Source organism: Colletotrichum siamense (assembly GCF_013390195.1).
Source record: "Colletotrichum siamense strain Cg363 chromosome Unknown KSG_Cg363_contig04, whole genome shotgun sequence".
Taxonomy (NCBI): domain Eukaryota; kingdom Fungi; phylum Ascomycota; class Sordariomycetes; order Glomerellales; family Glomerellaceae; genus Colletotrichum; species Colletotrichum siamense.
Window position 1 is genome coordinate 5,969,261 of NW_023501017.1, and position 24,337 is coordinate 5,993,597.

General features: G+C 51.3%; 9 protein-coding genes across 9 annotated transcripts; 2 read left to right on the plus strand and 7 right to left on the minus strand.

Annotated features, from left to right (window-relative positions):
- Window positions 1-1,704: 1,704 nt before the first annotated feature.
- On the plus strand, window positions 1,705-3,169 carry CGCS363_v007526 (uncharacterized protein; the record flags this gene model as incomplete). Its single annotated transcript, XM_036639375.1, has 6 exons — window positions 1,705-1,899; window positions 1,958-2,192; window positions 2,243-2,389; window positions 2,446-2,563; window positions 2,617-2,712; window positions 2,767-3,169. The coding sequence occupies 6 exons, from the start codon at window positions 1,705-1,707 to the stop codon at window positions 3,167-3,169; spliced, it is 1,194 nt and encodes a 397-aa protein (XP_036496454.1).
- Window positions 3,170-4,194: 1,025 nt separating this feature from the next.
- On the minus strand, window positions 4,195-5,671 carry cpaO-3 (Beta-cyclopiazonate dehydrogenase; the record flags this gene model as incomplete). The annotated part of the gene is made up of 2 exons (XM_036639376.1): window positions 4,195-5,415; window positions 5,474-5,671. The coding sequence occupies 2 exons, from the start codon at window positions 5,669-5,671 to the stop codon at window positions 4,195-4,197; spliced, it is 1,419 nt and encodes a 472-aa protein (XP_036496918.1).
- A 1,506-nt stretch (window positions 5,672-7,177) lies between these two features.
- Window positions 7,178-8,903, minus strand: CGCS363_v007528 (Nitrogen assimilation transcription factor nit-4; the record flags this gene model as incomplete). Its single annotated transcript, XM_036639377.1, has 4 exons — window positions 7,178-7,311; window positions 7,412-7,570; window positions 7,624-8,048; window positions 8,098-8,903. The coding sequence occupies 4 exons, from the start codon at window positions 8,901-8,903 to the stop codon at window positions 7,178-7,180; spliced, it is 1,524 nt and encodes a 507-aa protein (XP_036496450.1).
- A 1,351-nt stretch (window positions 8,904-10,254) lies between these two features.
- Window positions 10,255-10,956, plus strand: ygeA (putative racemase YgeA; the record flags this gene model as incomplete). The annotated part of the gene is made up of 1 exon (XM_036639378.1): window positions 10,255-10,956. One exon carries the CDS (start codon window positions 10,255-10,257, stop codon window positions 10,954-10,956), a length of 702 nt encoding a protein of 233 aa, XP_036496451.1.
- Window positions 10,957-11,284: 328 nt separating this feature from the next.
- On the minus strand, window positions 11,285-12,634 carry ydcJ-1 (Uncharacterized protein; the record flags this gene model as incomplete). Its single annotated transcript, XM_036639379.1, has 1 exon — window positions 11,285-12,634. One exon carries the CDS (start codon window positions 12,632-12,634, stop codon window positions 11,285-11,287), a length of 1,350 nt encoding a protein of 449 aa, XP_036495539.1.
- Window positions 12,635-13,319: 685 nt separating this feature from the next.
- Window positions 13,320-14,077, minus strand: eglD-13 (putative endo-beta-1,4-glucanase D; the record flags this gene model as incomplete). Its single annotated transcript, XM_036639380.1, has 2 exons — window positions 13,320-13,406; window positions 13,460-14,077. The coding sequence occupies 2 exons, from the start codon at window positions 14,075-14,077 to the stop codon at window positions 13,320-13,322; spliced, it is 705 nt and encodes a 234-aa protein (XP_036495538.1).
- Window positions 14,078-16,519: 2,442 nt separating this feature from the next.
- CGCS363_v007532 (putative hemerythrin-like protein) lies at window positions 16,520-17,140 on the minus strand (the record flags this gene model as incomplete). Its single annotated transcript, XM_036639381.1, has 2 exons — window positions 16,520-16,840; window positions 16,907-17,140. The coding sequence occupies 2 exons, from the start codon at window positions 17,138-17,140 to the stop codon at window positions 16,520-16,522; spliced, it is 555 nt and encodes a 184-aa protein (XP_036495537.1).
- A 1,390-nt stretch (window positions 17,141-18,530) lies between these two features.
- CGCS363_v007533 (uncharacterized protein) lies at window positions 18,531-20,365 on the minus strand (the record flags this gene model as incomplete). Its single annotated transcript, XM_036639382.1, has 4 exons — window positions 18,531-18,676; window positions 18,733-19,490; window positions 19,538-20,021; window positions 20,077-20,365. 4 exons carry the CDS (start codon window positions 20,363-20,365, stop codon window positions 18,531-18,533), a joined length of 1,677 nt encoding a protein of 558 aa, XP_036495536.1.
- Window positions 20,366-21,832: 1,467 nt separating this feature from the next.
- Window positions 21,833-24,013, minus strand: SLC6A13 (Sodium- and chloride-dependent GABA transporter 2; the record flags this gene model as incomplete). The annotated part of the gene is made up of 4 exons (XM_036639383.1): window positions 21,833-22,276; window positions 22,328-23,068; window positions 23,127-23,713; window positions 23,764-24,013. 4 exons carry the CDS (start codon window positions 24,011-24,013, stop codon window positions 21,833-21,835), a joined length of 2,022 nt encoding a protein of 673 aa, XP_036495535.1.
- Window positions 24,014-24,337: the final 324 nt, after the last annotated feature.

Consider the following 24,337-nt stretch of genomic DNA (forward strand, 5'->3'; position numbering starts at 1 on the left):
GGTGTACGGAGTTTGGAAGGCTCCGATAAACCGCGAGTTTTGGAAGTGGGACGCCCGATCGGAGGTCGGCCGGATCGGCGATCCGGTGCGAACTTGAGGATCATCGCCGGAAACGCCCGGCCCAGTGGGCAGGGTGAAGATTGGCCGGTCGGTCGCCCGAAGCCTTTGAAATGGCAATATACTTGGGTTAGACGAAGTTTCTTGGTACTCACAGGGGGGGCATCGAGGATTCCTTTATCGTAGCAAAGACACGGAAGACTCCGTGGGACCGTTCGCCTCTCCTCCGAAGCCTGTGGAGTCTACCCATGAACCAAGATTGAGGACCAAAAAAGACTGTGAAAATGCAACGTAACTGGTGACTTTCAGGCCTTGACGAGTGACTCTGGAGCCTGGTTGGATATACGGGGCCATGGCGAGCGGGCTTCGCTTAGACAGGGCTGCAAATTGGGGGATGTGATTGATCGTGCGAAGTGCGTCTTGTCCCGCATCCCTAGCACAAGTGAGTTGCACAAGATTGGCGTACCGGTGAAGAATGGATACAATTACCAGTTATGCCGTTCCGGGGAAGACGGCTTCGAAACAGGGATGTAAACCCTTGTTGGTTGATATGGTCCGATGTATGTGCCCTTGAGGCGGTGGCCAAATTGGCATGCTGCTTCTTACGTTGTTGATATGCTGTTGGTCGTCCTCCAGAATGGTCCGAAGCTGCAGGTGGCTAAATATCCTTGTGTTTGCTGGGCCTTTTGAATGTTTGTCTCTTTCCGACCCCTGCCAAGGTCCAACGACATTCTGTTGGTCCACGAACACAACCTTGTCGGAACTCACTCGCCTGCTGTCGGTGTTATCCACCTTCATGCGGACATGCGTTATTGATGGTCACACATGTTCTATGATAGGATGCCTGCAAGGAACTGGCGCATCAAATTTCGCCATGAAATCCTGGAACTTGGAGTCAACAGTGAATGACATGGATGTGTCGACGAGGTCGCACTTGCCCCTTCTAGATGCCCCGTTGAAAGTGTGCGGGATGTCAGAACCGAATCGGCGGATGTGCGTGCACGTACGCATGATAGGGATCGAGGCGGATTCTTCCAGGCCTACAACCGGATGGGCAACCGGATCATCGTTGCTGAATCCAAGCTAGCTTCTTCATAAATACTGGGATGATCTTGCTGAGTTCATACGCAGTCCGGCGGGATGTGGCGTGACTGAAGCTGTGCCTTCGGCCAAGACTTCCTTCATCGCCGTCGCTTGCGAACCTGCAGCTGCAGACTGTCCGTTCTGTTGGTGCTGGACCTGATACTTGGATCGTTCCATTGCAACTGTGAGATATCTCGCTACTAACAGTGGGTGAAGCATGGGGATGGCGAGGGAAACCGCTAGGCTAATCTGAAGGTCGGTTTGAGGACATGAATTTGGATGGTTCTCGGCCCACCAACCATTTGAGGCATCTTTGACTTTCTTTTTTGATGCGGCTAGGTGGCGAGCATCAAACATGTTCTTGCATGTAGCTGAAATTTAAAAGCTGGATGGAATCTTCGTTCCTTTTCGCTAATGTGTTCTGAACATTTTTGGTTCCATGTTCCATCATTTTCTCAATCTTGGGATCGTTCAAGCGACGACTAGTCTTTGACTAGGCCTCGAGCGGCCATCATAGACCCTAGCATTGATTCATCCCCGCCGTTATCGACCAGCATAGTAACAATGGCTGCCACGAATGCCACGACGCTGCCGCCAATGGACCCCGAATGGGCTGCTGAAAGCAACACCACCCAGATTCTGGTAGTTGTGTCGATCTTCAACTTTCTGGCTCTCGGATGCGTTGGAGCAAGATTATATGCCAGGATATGGGTCATCAAGGCGCCTGGGTGGGATGATTGGGCTATGATACCTGCTGCCGTCAGTTCTCGTCATTCTTCGATGGCAGAAAACCCCAAGCTGACCTCGACCTCTACAGATCTGCTCAGTGGCTGGCGGCTGGGTCATCTTCATAATACAGGCCCAATATGGCCTCGGTAAACATTATCGAACGATCGAACCGGCCGATTACACCAAGTTCCAGCAAGCTGCGTTTTGGTCCGTCATCATATCATCAGCCGCCGGCATGATGTTTCTGAAGCTCTCCATTGCACTGAACTTGCTCCGCTTGAGTACGCAGAGATGGTATCAATGGTCTTTGTGGGCAATCATGGGTAGGATTTCAAAGTTTAACGTCAAGATGGACACATGCTGACGAAAGCAGGCTTGACTGTTGTCTACTGTATTGGCGGAATGTTCCCGTTTCTCCTCAACTGCAAGCCGATGTCAGGGTATTGGGACAAGACTCTTCAGCCGAAACCGGTTTGTATGGCTTTGCCGCTGTTTATCAAGCTCGGCGTACTTAACACTGGTTTGTTTCCCCGTGAATCCAAAGTTCAATGGACCTGCTGCTGACAGAAGGCATAGCTCTCAATATCTTCACCGACGTTGTTCTTGCCACGCTTCCCGTGCCTGTTATTTGGAACCTGCAAATGAAACTTAGACTTCGACTTTACGTCATTGGTATCTTGAGTCTCGGCTACCTGTAAGAATTTCTCATGGAAATCCTGCTCGACCATCGCTGACAACTTCAATTAGTGCCGTTGCCATGGGAATCATCAAGGCCGTTTACCAAATCGCATTTGGCTCCGATATGGACAAAACATACCATTACCACATCTTTGTCTGGGGATTGTAAGTGCACAAGGTAAACCTGTTGCGCTGACTTGCTGACATCTCTTTTCACAGTCTCCAAATTCAGTTCGGAATCATCGCGGCCTGCGCGCCTGCCCTCCGGCCCCTCGTCAGCAAGATTCTGCGCCTCACCTCATACGATGACTACACGAACGAGTATGGCAGTCGATCACATATGAGCGGGACTGCAGTGCGGCACAAGCACCGCAATACCATGCGCAGTGGCATGGGTCCGCGAGTAGTCAGGGATCAGTACGAGCTGGATGGCAGGGAGATGGGTGATGGAGACAGCGACGACTGCCCTATGCCAACTGCCAAGGGAGCAACGGTGACTACGGCAAAGTTCTACAATGACAAAACTGGGGAGGGGTCGGGCAGTGAGGAATTGATTCTGCAAGGTGGCACAAGGAACAGTTTCAAGGGTATCATGAAAACCACGGAAGTCACTGTAAAATAGAAGGATCGTGGACCGTGGGCTTGCGAGCGTTCAATTGAAAAGGATATCGTGAGTATTGCGGACAATCTTACTTTCCAGCCGGGCTGTCCAAATTGGCCGAGATTTGCTGCTCCTTTTGCCAAGGCTGAGTGCACGACTTGACATGGAGAGCCGAGAAGGATGTTCGGCGTTGGTCGTCGTTGGAGCCAGGGTTGTCGTCCAATTGTTCGTTGGAACAGGGGTTCTCAAGTGGAAAAACACTCAGAACACTGAGACCACTGGGGGTACGGGAGGTCTAGCCCCAAAAGCACTTGCTCGAGAACGATCTTTCAATGAGACGGTGGCAAGTTGCTCAAAACATGCTCTTTCTTTCAGCCTAAGAAACAGGAAATACGAGCAAACTGTGACAAAACAAAAGCAAGTGGAAAATACCAGCACAAACTCACGTCACCACCATATCGTGCGGAGTCGGATTCGATGGTGGCGTTCTCCTCGAGTTCTCGACTCCAGGCAAAATTCTGTCGGCCGCCTCGGGTTGACGGGAAGTCTGCGCCGGTTGCTGGCCCCGAGATGGCGCTCTCGTTGGTCCGGATAATGTCCCTTGTTGACCGGCGACCAGGGCCCCGGCTTGGGCCCCGGACGGGACGCACGTACGCCAGTGGGGCTGGATCCAACTTTGATGCAACCTAGTGTTGGTCCTTCTTCGTTGACGTTGCTCTGAAGATGCATTCCAGATGAAGTTGGACCTCCGTCCCTGATCCTGGTCTCGTATGGACTGTCTTGCAGACGAGGGGCTGGCGAGTTATGGAAGTGGCGAAGAACGAGACTTGTGGCGGACTGAGAAGACACATGCAGGGGAGGCAAGTTCAGCGAGGCGATATGCATGCTAACGAAATAACAAGATCAAAAACGAAAAGGCGTTTGCACAATATGTACGGTTTTGAATTATGTGCTACCGAAGAATATGCATACTGAATGCTATGCTAATTACGTCCTCCCACAGCCCAGATTGCCCTCGCAGCCACCTCTTCTCTTCAATCGCTGCCTCAGAACTCCGCCAACAGCTTAGGCAGCACAAACTGGTTGTTGTACGCCCAGAGAATGGTCGAGAACTGGGCAGTCCAGGCACCGCCAGTGAAGAAGGTGCTCTTGCGTGCCTGAAGGGCGTAAAGGTTGGTGATGAAGCCGGCCTTGAGCTCCTCGGGAGAAACATGCAGATGCATAGCGCCATGGTTGGACCAGTACTTGATGTTGGGACGCTCGTTGCCGAGGCTCGCGATAGTGCCGGCATCCGCCATGTTGCTGAGGGCCTTCTTGACCATCTTCTGAGCCTCACAGCTTTCCAGGTCGCCAGTAGCAGCAACAAGGACGCGGAAGTTGTCAGAGCCGAGGTAGGAGAAGCCATCGACAAAGGGAGTACGGGGAAGGTTAAGCCAGTTGGCGGGGTTGAGGTTGGTGTAAGCCGTGCTGTCAGGGAGAGATGGGTGAGAAACGACACCAGCGTAGACGGAAGACCACTGCCACTTCTCGAAGATAGACGTCTCCTGCTCATCGATGTCGATGCCGTTCAGGTTGTCGAGGGTGGGCTCGAAAGAGATCAGGAGCTTCTTAGCACGGATGAGAGTGCGGGTGTTGTCGGCACCCTTGACGAGAACCTCAACGCCCTCCTCGGTACGGGCAGTCTTGATAGCAGTCGACGAGTAGAGAACGTCGTCACCGAGAAGATCGGCAATAGCATCGTAGATGTCCTGGTTGCGGAGCGAAACAGGCACAAAAGATCCAATGGTACCAAGCAGGGAGCGCGTGATGGGAGCGCCAAAGGCCTGCATGACGTACAACGTCGTCATATCACCAAGGTTGCCCATTCCCAAGCCAGTGACCTGGAAAACTCGAGGGACTGCGGCCTCCAGCTGGTACTTCGCGACGAAGTCGGAGAACTTGAGAGTCAGGTCCTCCGGAATGCCAGCGGACGCGGTGGGGAAGTTCTCGTAAGAGGGAAGGATGAACGCCTCATACTTCTCGCAAAGAGTAAGATACTTGGCCAATCCAGCCTGCGTGAGGTTGTAGGCGGGCGCAGAATAGTTCAGCTTCTTGCCCGTGTCGAAGTTGGCGTAGGTCGTTGTCAGGGAAAGACGAACGGGGTCCTGGATCGGAATGTTCAGGCGCTCGACGAACTCGCGAGCCCCGGTGTAGTCGGTGTAAGAGTAAACTCCAACATCGTAGGGCTTGCCGGTCTCCGGATCGTCATAGCTCGAGACGTGACCTCCCTTCACGGCGTTAGTACATGGAACTTGGTATGTATGCGAGGTAAGAGATGAGACTTACCAGACGGTTCTTCTTCTCAACAACGGCAATGGTCTTGTTGTAGTCCTCACGAAGACGCACGGCAGCGTGAGCGCCAGAAGCACCTCCTCCGAGAATGACTACATCTCTCTCAATGACGCTAGTCGCAGCACTGTCGGGGATGGCGGCCGCTGCCACAAGGGTCAGGGTGCCGAAGAAGGCAGCAATACGGGCAGACATGATTGGCAGGAAGAAAGGTATTAAAATTAAAGAATGAACGGAGCGATCAATACTGAAACCTCGAATGCTCGTGATCGCGGGTCTCTTCTCGTTGACTGACGAAGCAGAAGAGAGCGATGAAGACGAGTAAAGACAGTCTTGAGCTCATGTCGTGGCAATATGAAGATATTTATGTGAGCACCGTGTTGGATGGTACATCTGCATGCAATGTGCGGTAGCATCGGCATCATCCAATGTCGTTGGCTGCGGCTGTCATTTGCCCCTGCAGGACGCCCGCCGGAACCTGTTGGAACCTCGCGATTGCCAGGCCGCATCACCATCCTAATTGGGACGATTAGTTGCATATTACAAGAGCCATAGGGCCGGGGGTGAAAAGTGGCCCTTGTGTTTGCCATCGCCTTCGACATGTCGGCACCCCGCCGCGAAGACTGCTGGAAAAGTCGGTTCAGTGGTTGGAAGTCTGGGCAAGATTTCAACGACGGATCCCACTCAACGGGCTCCCATCTCGCCAGGTCGATTTCGTCTCAATAGAGTGTGCCATCCGTGCGGCGAAGGACACCGGAACAGCCAGAGGATCAGCTTCCTGGCCAGTCCATGTGGAGAAGGTGGAGTTTTCAACGTGGACTGCATCGGCCGGGGCCCGGGGTCCAGGGGCCTGGACATGAGAAACATGGGTGCCACCAACGGCAGTGATGGTGCAGGAGGGAAGTTGAGAAGTGGCAGATGAGAAATCTGCTGATTTTGCGCACCTTTCTGCGGGTTTAACGAGGCACTACTGCAGGCCAGTAAGAGGGACTTTTATCGAAGTGGAAAATCTTCTGATTCCCTCTCCAGCCTCTGGATTTCTCCGTATTTCACCGTCGGATTGCAAGATGTTCTTCTGCGAAGAAAGATGCGGAAGACGTCCTGCCTTCGATTTCTTCTACATGACTATATGGCACCGCACCGGACTTCTTTGTTGAGTTGTCGATTGCCAAAAGTAGGACCACACACACATCCATAGTAGGGGAATTCCTTCATCAGATTGAGGCAACCCTCAAGGTCAAGATGGCGGAGAGAACCCTTGCATCACCACGTGGTTGAACCAAGGTCTTTGCTGATAATTAGAGCCACCATGTCGCATGGAGTAAGCGATGAGGAACCTGGTCGTTGACGATGATACGCCTCATCCGTGGCAGTCCTTCGAGATTGCACAAAAATAATATAGGTAGCATTCAACGACCGCAACTCTTATTGTTGGCATGGTGAGGTGCACCGTTAAGTCGCTTTTTCATGAACTCATAAAGGGGGGAAGATTGTTTGCAATACGGTCTCAGCAGCTGCCAACTGGAGAGTTTCTCATTGCCGGATTCTCCGATCTCGACAAATTAGTAGACTGAAATTCTGAGGGCTTCCGGAATCCATTTGTTGCCCCGTTGCCAAGCCGATACCACACCTCAAATCAGCTTTGCCACGTGTTCTAGAATCCAAGTGCCCCTTGTACCAGCTGGAGCTCGGCTTAATATGCTATGTGGCACAGATGTTGAGGGCCGTAGCACCAACAGGGATACAAATGTCAGGTGCCTGGGTTTTGGCTGCGTTGGAGTTGAAGTACGAAGGGGTCGCATGATAATTAGTACTCAGCCCGAGATTAACGGAGCCTACTTTGGGACGACATAACATTAGCATAGCAGGTTTTGATGACAGAAAGGGGCGGTTTGATTATCGAAAGCCTGTACTGTATCGCAGGCGACTACATACAAAACCCGAACACGCTGTCTTCCACTGTACCAAAGTTTGTATCTTCGCCCAATGCCCCAAAATTGGCAGCAAGATCACATCCACCTTTTTCCATCGAGTTCATGGTGCTCCCTTGATTGAACATTGAATTGAAGACGGAATCAAGATCTGCCTGGAGGTCTGTAGACGAATTATTAATCCACTCAACTCAGTACCACAGTTGGGTAACCTACCTAGAAGATTCTGGATCTCGTCTGCGGGTTCTTCCATGTCAATGTTCTGTGCGACCTTTTCTAAACGAAGCATGAGAGACTTGAGCAATTTCAAAGGTCGTTTAAGGCCGTAATTGCATCCTCTCTGATACTCAAGCAGCGCCAGCCAAAAGAAGCGGATGCAGTTGATATGCTCCTCGGAATCCTGGCCGGTTTGCTGCAGAATGACTACGACAGCACAGTAGCTTGCATATGATATGCCATACTGAGCACGGCGGAGAGTGAAGGTGTGTTTGTACACTTCAACGAGCTTCCAAATGCGGAAAGCGGCGTTGAGGCATTTCTCCTCGGCCTCTCTTTTCGATTCAACACTTAACGAAAAGGCGAAGTGACCGCGATTGAGAAATGCCTGCTCAGTGAGGATTATCAGGGTCCAAAATATGGCACTTGTTTGTATTAGCGAAATGGACCTGGTTCAGGCAAAGGACGGCTTACTGGGGTGTGATCTGATGTGGTGGCGGCGTGATATCAACCCCTGGTTCGAATTGGAGCCATCCTGGGAGTTCCGCTTTCCACGTCAACAGCTGTTCCCTGACCCTGTCTCGCTCCTCTAGCAAAGTCTCTTCAGAGGTCTCTGCACTGGATGTCGAGTAGAATGCTCGGATAACTCGGCCCATGATGTCGCATAGCCGAAGAAGGCTTTGGAAGGTGCTGAGGGCATATGAAGGCCGCGGTTGGTATGATGATACGCGCATACCCAAGGGCTCAATCAAAGGATCGTTATATGGCTTCCACTCTTCTAGCTCTTCATGAGAGTCGAAATACTCTCTAGAGACGGTTCCATGTACTTCAGGCATAGTGGGAGACCTCCCTAAGAAGAGAGACTGGAGCATGTCTCCTACGTAGGCCCCCCAATAGACTCTCTTCCGAAGCTCCAGATCAATAGCGGAGGCGCGGTAGTTTGAACTGTCGAGGGCGACTGTCTGAACATCGAGATGGCAACCGATGTCGGTAAGCATCCTGTATCCAATACCACAGAATATCCAGCCGGCGCTTTGCATGCCGCGAGGCACCAAGCATGCACCGCATGTCAACAGGGCCACAACAGTAGGTATTGTGGGTTTGTCAACATAGTCGGCGAGCAAAACCTTGAAACGGTTGTAATATGCCATTCCTCTGCTCTGCGGATCTGCGGAGTTGAGCCGAAGGCAAGTGCGGTCACTATACAGACTGCTCTGCAGGTATATCGCATTCAGCAAAAGCTTGTTGGAGTAGGGACCATTTCTGACGAGACTGTCCATGACCGCCGGCCGATATGTCAGAAGATACGACAGGTGTTGCCGGTTCCAGTGCAAATCAAGTAAGTGCATCGCGGTGTCTGCTGGGACCCCGTCGAAGTCAATGTTGGCTGTGATGCTTGGTGATGAATGAAGCATCAGCTCTTCTTGCCTTCTTATAGCAGCGTTCGATATGAGCCGGTCTTTGATAGCCTCTTTACACACCAGGGGATTGTTGCCCGCAAGTCGCTGTCGCGCATTGACAAGTGATGATCTTGATGTATGGTCATGCAATAGACTTGTAGCTCCGTAGACCTGAACTCCTTCAGCTTCCTGAGTATTGTCTTCGTCATCTTGGGTATCTCGTGTCGGTGTCTCATTAGTGGGCGCCGGAGTTTGTGCGTAGAGTACATTTTCGGTGACAGTTGCGGTAGAGCCAGGGGTTCTATGCGCGAATGGGGTTCTACTAGGTGTGCATGATCTGTCGTCGAAAATGAGATATGTAGTTCCATACTGCGCCGACGCAGTCAACTCTTCTGCTTGAACCGCTTCAATGCCCGCATTGTTACACCGTTGGAGAGCATGAGATTCGTCCTGACCGGTGGCTGTCTGAGATGCAGCATTGCTTGGCGAGTCCCCAACTTGCCGTCTAAGATCTTCAATTTGTTTCTGCAGGGACTTGACATCCTCCCTTCTTGTCCGGACCGCTGTCTTTCTCGCGTCTTTTGGGTAGTCGCAGACCAAGTTTTTCATTCGGCATGTGCCACATAGAGGACGTTGACCGTCGCATTTCACCTTTCTTCTCCGGCAGTTACTGCAGGTGTGGCAGATGCCAGCGTTGGTTTTGGCCCGAGTTCCGTGTCTTCTGGACGATAACGGAGAATCCCGAGCATCTGCCGAGGATGACATCGTATCAGACCGGGAAGACTCCGGAAAAGGTTACTTGGCCAGACGCAGTCTCTGGAGAACGAAAAAGCCGAGCACTGTCTTTGTCGGAGTCCTTTCAATTGGACATGCGAGTTTTCGGTGATGCTGCGATGAGGAGAGATCCGAATATGGTGTGTAATGCGATGGGAGAAAGGAGCTTTACCTCGGATGTTTGACGTCCGAATCGGACTTTGAAGCAACCGGGCCCCACTTTCTCGTTGGAACCGACTACGAACTTGGCTGATAGACTTCGAAATACTTGAATCTTCAATTTACAACCATGATATGTAAAATTGTCAACAGACTTCGACTTCCTTGTCATTAGAGTTTTGTTCTGGCTTAGGACGATATACGATTTGGAAATCCGGAGCTCGTCGGTTAGTTGCCCGTTGCTCGACACTATTCAATCATCATTCTAAACCGGCAACTAGGCTCAAGTTACTCAACAATGAAAACCATTGGCATTGTGGGCGGTATTGCTTGGCCCAGCACCTTGGTTTATTACAAAGAAATCCACGAGTACTTCAAAACACAGAGTGGAAGCGACGACCTTCACACCCCAAAACTTGTCGTCGCGCAAACAGACTTCGCCCTCATCGAAAAAGCCCAGGCGGAGGGAAATTGGGATGAGGTCGGACGGCTTCTTGCCGCTGAGGCAAATAAGCTCAAGGCGGCTGGGGCCGATTTCTTTCTTTTGGCATGCAACACGGTTCACACCGCCGACGACTTCATCATCAAAAATGTCGACCTGCCATTAGTCCATATTGTTGATGCCGCCGCTGAGACGGTCATCGGGATGGGTTGCAAGACCGTGGGCTTGCTTGGTAGCCGTTACACGATGCGAGGCACCTACTTCGTTGGACGTCTGAAAGACATGTATGGATTGCAGGTGTTGGTGGCTGAAGGAGATCATGAAGAGAATGTACACCATGCTCTCTACAACGAACTTGCCAAAAACATCTTCTTGGAGAAAACTAGATTCAAATTCCAGGCGGCTATTGAAGACCTAATAGCTAGAGGGGCTGAGGCTATCATTCTCGGATGTACGGAGTTCGGAATTCTAGTGAAGGAGCAGCATAGCTCCGTGCCAATTATCGACACTAGCATTTTACATGCTCGAGCTGCAGTGGACTTCGCTCTTGAAGTTTGAAATTGCAAAACCTTTCACAAAAGCCATATAGATAAAGATAGATACCCTACGTTACCCAAGAGACAGTTTTTCTCCGCGAACAAGGGTGCTGAGGGGATTTTCAGTGTAACTAATTTACGCTCCAAGCCTTTGAGATATATCGGACATGCGTAGTTTGAAGGCTCAATTATCACAATGCATCGATGCGTTTCACGTAAATGACTTTGTAGCCACCTGAATGCTCGGAAAGGCAAAAGAATATTCGTTTGTCAGTTCCGAAGAATGAATGTCTCAGTTCTTGAAGAAAGGAAGAGAGTATTGGCAAGCTAGGACTGCACCAGTCGATAATCTATTTACACCCGTTCAACTCTCCTAGGCAGTCCCGGATAGATGTCCTTTCCATGCTCTGATACAGCTTGAAACTGTCAAATACTCGGCAACCGAGACTTTTCTCGAAAGCTTCTTGGTCTTCTAAAGAGACAGCGCTTGCTTTGAAGGCACCTGCGCCGAGATTGGAATGGAAGATTCCTGCTGCACTCACAGGGAGAAAGTCTTCATAAGTGATAGGCTCATACCCCAAGACTCCAGACTTCACCAACACATCAATATCATCCAAATGAAACATCCTAGAATAGGGCTTTTCGATGACATGGTAAGTGAAGTATGCGAGCTGTTGTTGACGCAGGACGTGTAGATCGTCAGGAAAGTCCTGGAAAGTCTTCATCAAGACAGCCTCTTTTGAAGATCCTTGCTCTTGTTCGCGTATGAATTTGCCATACAAATCATCGTATAAGCGCCGACCTTTGGGAGTCAGAGCAATACCTCGCTGTTCTATCTCCCCGAATCGCGCTTTATGTCTACCACCTTTCTCGGACCCACTGGAAAATGCGATCTCCTCCTCGAGAGCGAGGAAGCTGGTCTGCCTGAGGAGGATGGGGAACTGCCTGGATGGTGGCCCCTCTATCCTGTCTTTTGCCTGCAGGCCGTGCTCGTGCATTTTAAGTTGGGCGGCCTCGATGTCCAAAACCCGAGGTGTAAGATGATTGATATGAGGTCCTCTGAAGCACACCACATCTGCGATCAAGGGATGAGCCTTTTGAAGACGCCTGTACGTCTGTACATCGACCGTTGAGGTCTTGTGCCACCGGAAAGTCTCGAGAGCCTCAATGATGAGCTCGTCTGCTTTTGCCTTCGGCACTGACGTGAGGGCCTCCAACTCTTCGATAAGCTGGATGCATCGAGGCGTGAAGATTTTCCGATCACTTAGGACCCTCTCTGCGCACGAGCGCAACTCGTCATCGTTGATGAGATCGAGCCTCAGCAGAGAGGTGAAGACGCGAAAGGGGTTATGGGCGAGTGCGTGACTGGTAAGAGGCCGGAAACAAGTTGCGTGGACAGGAAGACCAGCAACTGAGAGATCGTAGTAGCCGACCGCATGCATGCCCATGATTGAAAATAGGCGTCGGATCATTTGAAGCTCAACGGGGGTGCCGAGACGAATTGCGCCGTGTCTCTCGACTTCTAGACGGTGTTGCGTGTTCGAAGCGTGCTGATCTTGTTGACGATTGATTTGCGACACAATGTTTACCAGAGTTCCGTATTGGGGAACCTCTGCGTGGTACATTTCAGACAATGCCATTGAAAGCTTGGCCCTTATCTCGTCAGGGGAGACTTGACCATCATTGGTGGTAGTGTCCATTCTGTTGATGACTCGCGATGGGGTCGTATGGTTGTAATGCAAGGTCCGTAAACGGTGATAGCATGAACTCTGGCGCCAGGATGGTTTGTAGAGAAAGTGTGCAATTGTTTGGGCTTTGACAAGGTACAAAATATAGCCTCTTACATGTAATCAGTCAAGTCAGAAATATCCGCCATGTGTGAGAAGAGATATAGGCCTCGTCGGACATGCTCGGGCGTGCATGTCCGAAGGTGTATCCACCGCGGACATGCAGGTCCGCCGCCCTCGGTCATTCATGATGTCGAACTCGATAATGAGGGCTAACCCCCGCGGTGAGATTTTGAATGGAAAATGATTCTAGTCTCAACTAACACATATTTCTTCTGGCTGAGCTCGTTGCATTCGCCTTCAAGAAAGAATACGGGTGGAGACCACATCAGAGTTTGCATAGAAGCTTTCGACATAGGTGCCAGCTCCGTGGGTTGTCCAAGACTTCATCTCTGAAGTTTCTCAAATTGCTCATATAGACTATCTCATAAGTTTCCAGGTGTTGCCCGAACACCGGCTACATCTAGTCCCGCACGATACTGGGTGCCAGGTAACCATCCAGATGATGTACAGTCTTGATCCAGATGATGTACAGTCTTGAGACACGAATTGTTACCCATATGGTCATCTTGGATGCATATCCAGTCCATCATTCCATTTAGCAAGTAAACTTAGCAGGTCCTGGGATCGTGTAGGATGTGACCGGCGGGTAATAGATGTTGATGGTGATGCCGGGGTCAGTTCCCTTAGTACGGTGTCAGAATTCGGTTTCATAAACTCAAAGGATGCGCTCTTTACCTTGTAGGCACCAGGAAAGCTGACGGTCGATGGGGTCTTGGCCCCAGTTCCGCCGACGACGTTGATCTGGGCGCACTCCATGTACAGCTGAGCTCCTGGGTACGAGCTGGCGCCGTGCAGGGCAATCATCTCAGCTCGGAGAAGGTATTGGCCACTCGCAATACACTTCGGGATAGTAATAGACTGGCGGCCTTGGTTGTTGATGACGTTTGAGGTACCCCAAACACCATTGTTATAGCCATCTTCTTGAATCTTGAACCAGCCGTCACCGATACCGGTATCAGTCTTCGCGTCGCTGACCTTCTTCATGTAGGTGATAGTAGGTCCCAAATGGCTTGCATCCATGACATCGTCAGCACCACTGGTCAAAGTATGGCGCCAAATGGCGGTGACGGTTGATCCGGCGGTGACGCTGATCACCTTGTCGGTCGGGGTAGTCGGGTTCGGCGGGCCATTGCATGCGATGTACTGGGAAGTGACATCTGTCTGAGGGCCATCGTATGAAGGGGTTCGAATCCCCTGGGACACTCCAGAGTTCACACCATCAGCCTCCAAGGAGACGAAGATGGTGTGGGCCTGAGAGAGACCGACGGCGGCGAGAAGGCTGAGGAACTTCATGATGGCTGACTTCGATGGTCGCTGCAGACAACAAGTCGGCTTCCAGCAGATGACAACCTGGTTCTTATATCTCAAGACCCAGGGCTAGACGAGCCATGTCTACCCAGGACCAAAGGCCAAAGAGAACTAGGTCTGACATAAAAACAGACTAACCTCACATTTGCCCCCGGCGCATCGGCATCCGTTGCTCTGGGAGGAAGGTCGTTGCACTTCAGGAGTATTGTCGATGCCGGTAGTGGACGAAGTTGGCTTGGCGGGGCAGTCTCATCCGGCATTTAGATTGAGGCTTGTTGAAACCCCGCGAATCGTCTGGCGCCCGAGGGGCATCCAACCATGGTTCGCCTGGCGGGGATCTCGTCATCCATGTCGCGCCCATCGAATCGCGTGTCCGAAAGCTTAGCGTTCAGACGACGAAATCAATCAGAAACGCGACTTGGTTGTAATAGCGGCACAAGTTCCCGATTTTCCGCGTGATATTTGGAGACCAGCCTTTGCACAGAAACGATGGTCCATGGAAACACTCAGCCGTAAATATGTTAATGATACTCAACGTCGGACGAGCGCCCCATAAACTAAGGAGCCCTTCAAGACAAAAGGTGACTGCATCGTTGCAAAATTCAGGGGCAGCATCGGGTAGGCATTGCAGCAGCAGATAACGCTAAGGTCATTACACATGATCGGTCGGTAGAATCTAAGTATATTACACGCAGTGGCCATTCATATCGTCATAAAGTTCACCTATTCACCATACTATCGTCGTCCAGATCCATGTGCGACGCGGTCAACAACCAGCCCGCCGACAGTGCTTCCCACGATGTGCTCCCAACTCTTGTGTGTCTTCTCATTGTTCTTTCCAGCGACGGCGTCAATAGCTCCGGCGCCTGCTGCAGCCGTCATCACTCTGGCAGTGCGATCCTTGTCCTTTCTCGACAATCCGGCCTCGATAATACCGGCGCTAGCTGCGGCGATGGCAGCCTGACTCCAGTTCGGGCCCGCACTCGAGTGTCTCCTTTTGCTGCGGCTGCTGTGATGATGGTGGTGATGATGCCTATGTCCGCGATCGTGTTCATAGTCCCGTGATCTCGGCCGGGAATGCGATGGCTTCTCATCATAGTAATACTCCCGAGGTCGGTGTCTACCGGTCTCGTAGACTTCGATCTGCCCGCTGCGGTCAGGGTACTCGTAATGTCTTTGAGCGACACGCACTGCGCCAGCATCCCTTGTCGGGCTGTAGTCTGGCCGGTCGCTGGTGTAGTCTGAATATGTTGGAGAATGATGCCTGTGGAGATGAGGCGGGTAATTGTCTCTGTATTCGCTTCGATGTGTCATCTTGGATTCGTTTGCTTGAGGTGAGTTGAGAAGTAGACTTCGAGGATGAAAGCGAGAAGGATCATCCAGATCAATTTTGGAATTAAGCTTATATACCCAGGTTCAGCTCGACTCGTCCAGAAGGGCCCTTGAACGAGAACCCTACCAGAGCACACAGATTGCGGATCTTTGGAGGGACTGATCAATGTTGTTGCCACTTCAGCGTAGCTTCGCGGATTACTTTCTGATGTCAGGCCCTTGGCAACGTTGAAATTTCGCCCGGATGATGCTTTTTAACCAATGATCTGACTCAGATAACCAGTTCAAAAAGTGGTGGGGTGGATCATTCCCCCATGTGAAGCCGCAGGTGTTCGTCGTTTTTGACATGCATGACCCAACAAAATAACAGGTTTTTGAGTCTGAACAACTCCGGGGCAGCATGCTACTCGACCTCTTTAGAGTTTACTCTATGGTCACCCAGCACTTTGCTGGTTTGTGTTTCGTTGAATAGCCTGGCACACGGCGAAATTTGGACTTGGACAACTAGAGAGTTCGCGAGGACAATTCGAAGAGACCTGGCATCAATTGATCGCCGGACTTCTGGGAAAGCATCGGGCCCAATTGAAGCTAAGAAGCCAAGTTGCTAAGATAAGCGAACATATAGGCAGGAAGGATGAAGTACACAAAAAAAAACTAAAAACTGGATCTCCTGGGCTTGATGTTCATATGGCCTAGCCATGACGTGAAAATGATGGGAATGTGTCGGAACACACTCCGGGGGGTGGAGCCGACCGTGGACCCTAAGGGCATCGACTCCGCACCGAGCCGGCCGGATTACAGCGCCGAGACTTGCAGTCTGCAGGGACTTTGTGAGCAGATTATAAACAATATTCGAAAAAGAATTCTCAAATTCTGTTTGATTACTACTTTGTACATAGCTGCATCCGACGCCGTGGCTGCCCTCTGGGCATACACGTGAGTTCCCATAGCGATGTAATCTGGCAGAAAGAAGAAAAGAAACATGATTGTTGGGAGACATGATGAGTAATTATGAGTATTGTAAGAATCTAAGTTACAGATTTCATCTTATCGTAACATCGTGAGTCGCGTATCCCATCTGATTTGTATCTATCTCTATTGAGTTCCACCAACGATAGGATCCGCGTTGGTAATGGTACCTTCCTTCGTCGCCAGGAAGTCCGTTATGAGCTTCGATGGAGGTCCGTGTGAAGCGGCCGGGTTACTTCGGGTCGGAGCGAAGAACATCGTATTGCGGAACTCTTCAGCCAGTTGTTCAGACTCGGTAATGCTGAGACATTCTTCCAAGCGGGCGACATCTTGAGTATCGGTATCGCGAACATGGGCGGCCATGTCTACCCAGAGGCTCTTCAGTTGGGGCTCGAAGCTCGCATCGTCGACGGGGATGGCTTTCAATTTGCAGATCTTTTCCTTCAGCTAGTGATCACTGGAGTTAGCGTCTGTTCGCCGTCGTGTTACCTCGTGGACAAGGTGGGCGCTTACGCTCTTTCGGTCCGTGCAATTCTTCTCACACCTCGAGCTGCCGTCGGCAAGACGAAGCTTCAGAGCTGGAAGAAGCACTTGTTCCTCGCTAACGCAATGTCTTGCAAGCTCGAGGGCAAGCTCATTTCTCCAACGAAGCTTATCCTCTTGTGTAGCTGCCGTGAGGATGTATCGGTATGCTTGCTCGATCCTGCGGTGATCTTGCTTGATAGCCTCGGACAGACGGGTCGGCATTTTGATCGTGATTTAGATGCTTGCCAACGCTTCGATGATCTATGATGAGCGAATTCAGGTATGAAGGATGGTATTGCTAGTTTGGTTGAGCGTGTATAGATAGAAACGAGGACCATGGGGTGATGGACGTTGCTCAACTAGAAAAGGATCGTGGTTATCTAGGCCGAAGATATGTTTTCTTAAATAAAACCTGTCAGGAATGACGTTTGGGTACGCAAGATCGTGGCGCTGAGCTTCGCCTGACCCTAACGTGACACACCGCAAAGCCTCAACTTGTGTCTGGGTCTCAGCCCAACGGAACGTGCCACCCATCATCTGTTTGAGCTGCACCCTGCAGCATCCCGTGAAGCAAAGCGGATCAGTGGATCGCTTGCGCGTTTAGGGGCGTTTTCTCCCTCCCTTGGCCCTTGCCGCATCACAACTTGGCATGCTCCAGATGCCCTACCCCGGGCTCCCGGTGCGCGCGGGGCAGCCGCTCCGGCGTGCGGAGGGAGTGATCCGCGGATTGAGCGGCACGCCAAACTGCCTATTCCGGCAATGTGGACCGCGCATCCGGCAGCATCAACCCGCTCGGTGATTTGTTCGACAGCCGAGAGGTGCGGGCGGTGCCTGGCTGAGCACTCGCTGCCCAGCCTTGATTTTGTCCCGCCACTTGATCATCATCGCGTCACCCCATTCCGCTTCCGGGTCCCTGCCGTGCCCAGTAGAGTTTCAGATCCTCCCACGTGAATTGGGTCTAAATGTCGGTAAGGATGCGGCCAGGTGAGGACCACGCAAACCGTGCCTGGCATCGTAAACCAGGCACCGTTGATCGTTATTTGAATGAGCAGTAAATGATGTATGTTCTGAACAAGGATCATCAGCAAACAAACCGGAAGTTAGGGATAGTGCAGCTTGCCTGCAAGGCAATCATTATTCCGGACAGACGTAATTGCAGTCAGGGAGGCCCTGCTCTCAACACCGTATGAGAATTGATGGGAAAACCAAAGGATGGGTGGCTGGATCCTAGCATCTTCTCTCAGGAAGCCTGCCCGAAGATTTCAAGGGAAGGTCTGTCTCACAAACGAAACCATTCGTGGTCTCACTAGTCCAACAGGCTGACAGGACACCCTCTCGTCAAGAATTCGCGGGGTAGACCCTTCTCCAGATTCAAAAAAGACGGAGCTAAAAATGATCGACGGGCCCAACCGTTTTCTATCCTCCTACGGATACTTAACAATCTTTGAGGCGCAGGCCATTCCTCGGTGTACTACCTTGAGCACCTGCGCCTCGCGAGGCAGGCGTCTACAGGGGAGCCCAGTCCATTTGCAGTGACGTCGGGCCTCATCGACACAAGGGATACACAATCAGGACTAATCCCAACCACTCTGGATTGTTTCTTTCCAGTCTCTTAAATCCTGCCACGGTCCAGAAACCTGCTTGGAATGTCGACATGTTTGCAGCGTAAGTACTCAGCCACGTTCTTACCCAGAAAGTCGTAGGAAGAGCTGGATGTCACTCCTCTATCTAGGTGATCCTTCAATAGGAAGTGCACAGCTAAAGTGAATTGATGTTAGCGATACTCGGGACAAATTTGGAGTGAATTGACTAACCATGCAGGTGTGGAAGCTCAAATCGGAATATGGGCTTTCCCATGTCATCCTCACCCAGCAACTCTCGAATTTTGCTGACAGTCAATATCGATCTCAACCAATCCCATTCATCGGCATTTCGCATAAAAAAGCCAACGTTGCTGTCTGAACCTTTGTCACCTGACCTCGCGTGCACAACATATCCTAGTGGTGCTCGAGTCGTCGGCCCGAGGGTGGTCACGTTGATCGGGTCCTTAGTCTCATACGTCGGTTGGTTGTACACAAAGTCAACCGTATCCGACGGCGGATCGATGCTCACTCGCTGATTCTTCCACGGAAGATGGCACACGTGCTTAGCGGCACTTTGGGGTATGATGCTGACCCAGTATTCGTAATATTCTCTGGGGAAGGCTTGTCGCGTGTCCATGTGGAATGTTGCACCTGGGTAGCTTTGCATGATGTTGTCGACCATTGGCTTGAGGAACTTCAATGATGAAAGGGTGTCTTCGTCGCGGGCTTGGGCAAAGATGCGCAGGTCGACGGTCGCTGCATCTTGGTTGGAAGGATTGACAGGGCATGACCCGTTTGTCCGGAATTTGAGGCAGGAAAACTTCGACTCGTCAAAGACGTGTCTGAGTTGGCGTTCAAACAAAGCAGCCTTCTCGGGTATGTCAAGTCCGCAGAGAAAGTAGTGTGCTTCAGCTTGGAATCCTCCCTTTGCAGTGATACCGACTTTCGTGGTCGGGGGTGGTTTAATGTGCCCAACGTTGAACACTCGCCTGAATGCCATTAGCATGCACTAAGAACATTTCTGGGTGTCACCTACACTTCATTCTCTCCGACCTTGTCCATCTTGATGTTGTCAAGGATGGCGACGACGTCGGAATTGTAGTAATAAGGCCCCTGGATTTCGTACAGCAGTTGGGCCTTACACGTCTCAGGTGTAACCATGCCCCCTTTCTTTGCTTGCTTATAGACTGTGAACTCTCCAGTTCCCTCGACCGACGCAATCGGAAATCCAACATCAACAGATGTCCCAGGAAGCGTCTTGAACCCAGAGAAGTTACCGCCTGTCACATAAGTGGTACACTCGATGAAGTGACCTGCCACAAGCGCATGTGCGAGCTGTGACAAGTCGTCCCTCTTCCACCCGTGGTGGTATGCGGCACATGCAACGGTAGGCGAAGCATCTGCTACTCTTCCACAGAGGACGATGTGAGCGCCCTGCTTGAAGGCTTCGACGATACCCCAGCATCCGAGGTAAGCTTGCGCGTAAATGGGCTCATACGGCCAGTCCTTGATGTTCTCGCCTTCTCATATCAGTTTTGCCATCGAGATATCTTTACCTGAGTGTTGCAACCATACCTGTTGTAAGATTCCTAAATCCGTCCCCTGACTTGAGCCCCTTCTGAACAACATCTATGACTTCGTCTCCCTCTATCCACGCGACTTTCAGCTTCAGACCTTTTTCTGCAATCACATTGACCAAGACATCGTGGAGTTTCTTCGTATCGCTCGCACCAGCATTAACCGCAACTTTAATCCGCCGTGCATCGAGGTATTTCAGGGCCGGCTCAATCGCTTCGAGGAAGGAAGGCTCAAATTCTGCTGAGTTCAGAGGGTCGTCGGCCTTTGCACCCCCTCTGAGCGCCATATTGTATTCTGACATCCAGTCACCAACGATGTACTGGACATCTTCGTCCCGAGCTAACTCTACCAATCCCCCTCGCCTGTCTGCCGCCGACCCCGAGGCCGACGCAATGCGTGCCGTACCATTGGCGCGAGAGGCTAGGTGTCCGGGGAGATTGGTTCGCAAAGGCATAATGAAGTTTGGATGTTGTTTATCGATACAGAAGTACATAGACTCTCACTTCACTGAAGAACGGGTATTGGAACGATGAACAAAACCTGCTTGGGCGGTCAATTCGAGTCGAGTATGCACGGGCACCCGAGGGACCGAGATACCGTTTCCCCCGCACGCCGCACTCGTGGAACTCCAAACAGCGGCATAAACCTCGGCTGGAAGAACTCTGCGAATGTTGCGACGAAGTTGGAGACCCCAAGCGCAGATCCGGGTTGTTCGGGTATCCTTGTCCACACCATAGCATCTCCGGTCGAGGACCCTGCTGGGCCTGTCACCTGACAAAGTGATCACGCAGGCCAGGCACTTCAGTCAAAATAACGACAATAAAATGAAAAGGTCTTTGAAATGCTATGCCAGTTGGTCGACTACGTGAATGAAAACCAGTGGACGATATGAATACCTACCATGTAAAGTGATTCGAAAACCGGCACTTCCAAATATTCCAAGACAAGCCCAACATAAAGTCTGGGAAATGAAATTGAATTATCCCATTTTCACCATCGAATCCGTAGGCAGCAATGGCATCATGGCTCTTGTGTCTCTTGAAGATGTGTCGAATGAGCTAAAAGAAAAGCAAAAGCCAGCGGAATTCGGTAGGATCTCAACCCGCTTACACGTCGAAGGCAGCTGAGGGATCTGTCAAATTTGAGCAGGGTACGTTAGATCATACGATGTACGGCCGGTGGCTGTGTCCTGTTTGTTTGCTATTGTGAAAGTCATGCGCTGTGAAGATGCCAAGACCCTTTCAGCTTCATTGTAAATAGATGTAATGACGAGTGAGCTCGGCGCTGTGGTCGAGGAGAAACTACGATTTGAGCTTCTATTGCCGTTGAAGCTTCTCATTGGTGACTAAGGAGAAGTCAATGAATGATCTATATGTTCGAGGAAGAAGAGCGATGGTATTAGAAAAGCTGGCAGGTCCTATCTCGGCCGTGTAGGGGCGACGGTTAACGGGCAAAGGACGCGGGTCTATCATGTATCTGGAATTAGCCAAGTCTTGTAATACGAAGTCAACGCTCAATCAGACACATGTGATTTGGATGCTCTGGGTCAAGTTAGTTCCGAGCTGGGAGCCTGGGACAAATTGACGGTGGGCCGGCGCAAGGTAAGGTTCGGAGACTGGCCTTCTTTACGGCGCAGCTCCAATAGTCATTTTGGTTCTTGTTCAATGCTTCCGAATCCTCCAACAGGTATATGCCATCCGAAGTAGAAGGGAAGATAAAGGAAAGAAGTGAGAAATGAAACCATGAGGTGATTTCAGTTGGTGGCCCTCTTTTCCTCCGTGGTAATCAGCTCGTTCTCTGGTGATATAGGAGATTCCTTCCTCTCCGTCGCACCTTCTGAGTGTCCCTCTTCAAGGTTTCCTGCCGCTACTGCTTGCGCTTCATCCGCGCCAATGGTGACATTTGGAGCATATCCGAGTTTACCCTCATTCTGGCGCTTCGCAGGAATGAACAGGTCATACCATCTGGGGAAGATGAAGCTGCCGAAGATGATGAGAAGCGCAATATGTCCGACGCCAAAGCCGAGGATATGAAGCGGGTCGTACCGCAGCTTGTAGAATGCGGGATACGAGAACCCATAGACGATCGCAAGAATTGGCCCAGAAACGTAGCGTAGCAACACGGGCCAGAAGGTCGGGATATTCCAGTTTTTGCCACTTCCAATAATGATATTGAGGTCACGGCGAAGTTGATTTCCCTTGAGACAGGAGTTAGCTTGATCTCGGGAATGAAACGAATCCATACTTACGGAGTAGAAGGCCAGATACCATAGGCGGCTGACGAAATCATTCTTGCCCCAAAACCTAGGGGGGGTGGAATCGGGAGTCTTGCTCATCAGAACGGAAGCTATGCATCCAGCAAAGAAGAGTCCAAATCCTACACCAGCTCCCGCACCGGGACTGACTGCATGCGCAAGGGCAACACCGAGGACCATACCCAAGATGTATCCCGTGTTGTAGATGATGAACGGCACTTTGCCGACTTGTCCAATGACATCCTTGCAACGGTAAACGCTCGTGGATGTCACGCACTCAGCAAATACGACAAACACCAGCGCGACGTCGTTTGTCCATTTGTCGATGCCGGTCAAAAGATAGTAGCCGAACTCCGTGCAGTAGGGGAGTGATAGCAGGAACGAGAGAATCGTCAGCGCTGTTACAACAACCGGACGCGAGAACTTGATGCCAGTGTCCATGACTAGAGTCACAATGGCATCCAACATGGCGAAGGCCGAGCTGAAACCCAAGACCATGAGAGTAAAGAACAAGGCCACAGCCCAGAAGTTGGCGCCAGGCATCTCCGTGACGGCGAGAGGAAGGGTAAGGAAGCCCACTGTGAAACCTCCAATAGGGTTCTCAGGATCAGGGTACATTCCCAGATAGCCCACAACACCGAACACAGCAAAGGCTGCAATGTTCTCGAACAGAACGTTGCTGCATACGATGAGGATGGAGTCCATGACAGCATTCGAGTACTGACGATTGTATGACTAGACGGAGTGAGTCAGTTACGTAGGAGGATACGGAAGCTGTTGGCGCAATGCTTACCGCATAGGAGGTGAAGTAGCCAAATCCAACACCAGTTGAGAAGAAAACTTGCCCGCAGGCTGTCTGCCAGACCTGTCCGCTGGCAAGTTGAGAGCCTCTCCACGTCGCGAAATACAGTTTGACACCTTCACCCGCGTTCTCCAGGGAGACTGATCTTCCAATGAGTACAATTGTGACAACAATCGGAAGGCCCATGGTGAAGTAGACCACCCTGCCCGTCAAACCAACACCACGGAAGATGCACAGCCAGCACAGAAACCAGGTGAAGAGGGTCCATCCGACCGTCTCACCCAGCAGAGCAGTGCCTGGATACTGTGTGTAGTTGGCGACAGCACTGCCATCGGCAGTAAGATTCCCTACAATAGGGTCGACGTTGGCGACTACATCGCGATTGAAGAACTCTTCGCCTCGGTTGGTCCACGGAAGCGGGCTGGTGAATGATTGCCGGAAGTAGTTCATGATCCATGCCAGATTGACGACGAAGTAAGGGCCGACCACGAAACCGACATACAATAGGGATAGCCCAGTGCCCTTGAGCTTTTGGTTGAGGTTGTTGTAGGCGACAACACTTCCTCCGCGATATGCCTCTATTCACAATCATTAGACGCGGTAGCATTTGGGGGAGGGGAACACAAACGCCCAATAGCAATCTCCAGCACCAAAACAGGAATTGCGATAATGAAGACGGCCATCAAATATGGAATGTACCACTGCAGTCCATGATTGTTGTACACCTGTGACGGGTATCGTAGGAGGTTACCCATGCCAGCGCAGCCACCCATAGAGGCCAGCAGGAAGGCCGCCCGTGAGGGCCACGCATCTCGCCCATCCTCTGCCTTGTTAGGCGGAGGCGCAAACCACCCGCCAATCTTTTTGAGCACGTCCATGCCTACGCCACGTGGAAGACGAGATATGCGCCGTCTGCCGATGATCAAGGTCCGTCCCGGAAGTTACCCGGGGCGCGGAATCGTGTGGTTGAGCTTGTTGAGGGTAGCTTATGTTGACTGCATGTGAGGCTCAAAGATGAGGTGCGAATGACTCCAAATGATGGAACCTTGTGGGATGAAGATCACTTCAGAGAGTTCGAAGACTCATGTGGAGAAGGACGAAGAGAGAGAGAGAAGCAAGAGAAGAGAAATCATTCCTCTACCTCTAGGTACGTACCACATGGACCATCATCATGCTGCCTTTTTATTCAGCTCTAGAGGTCC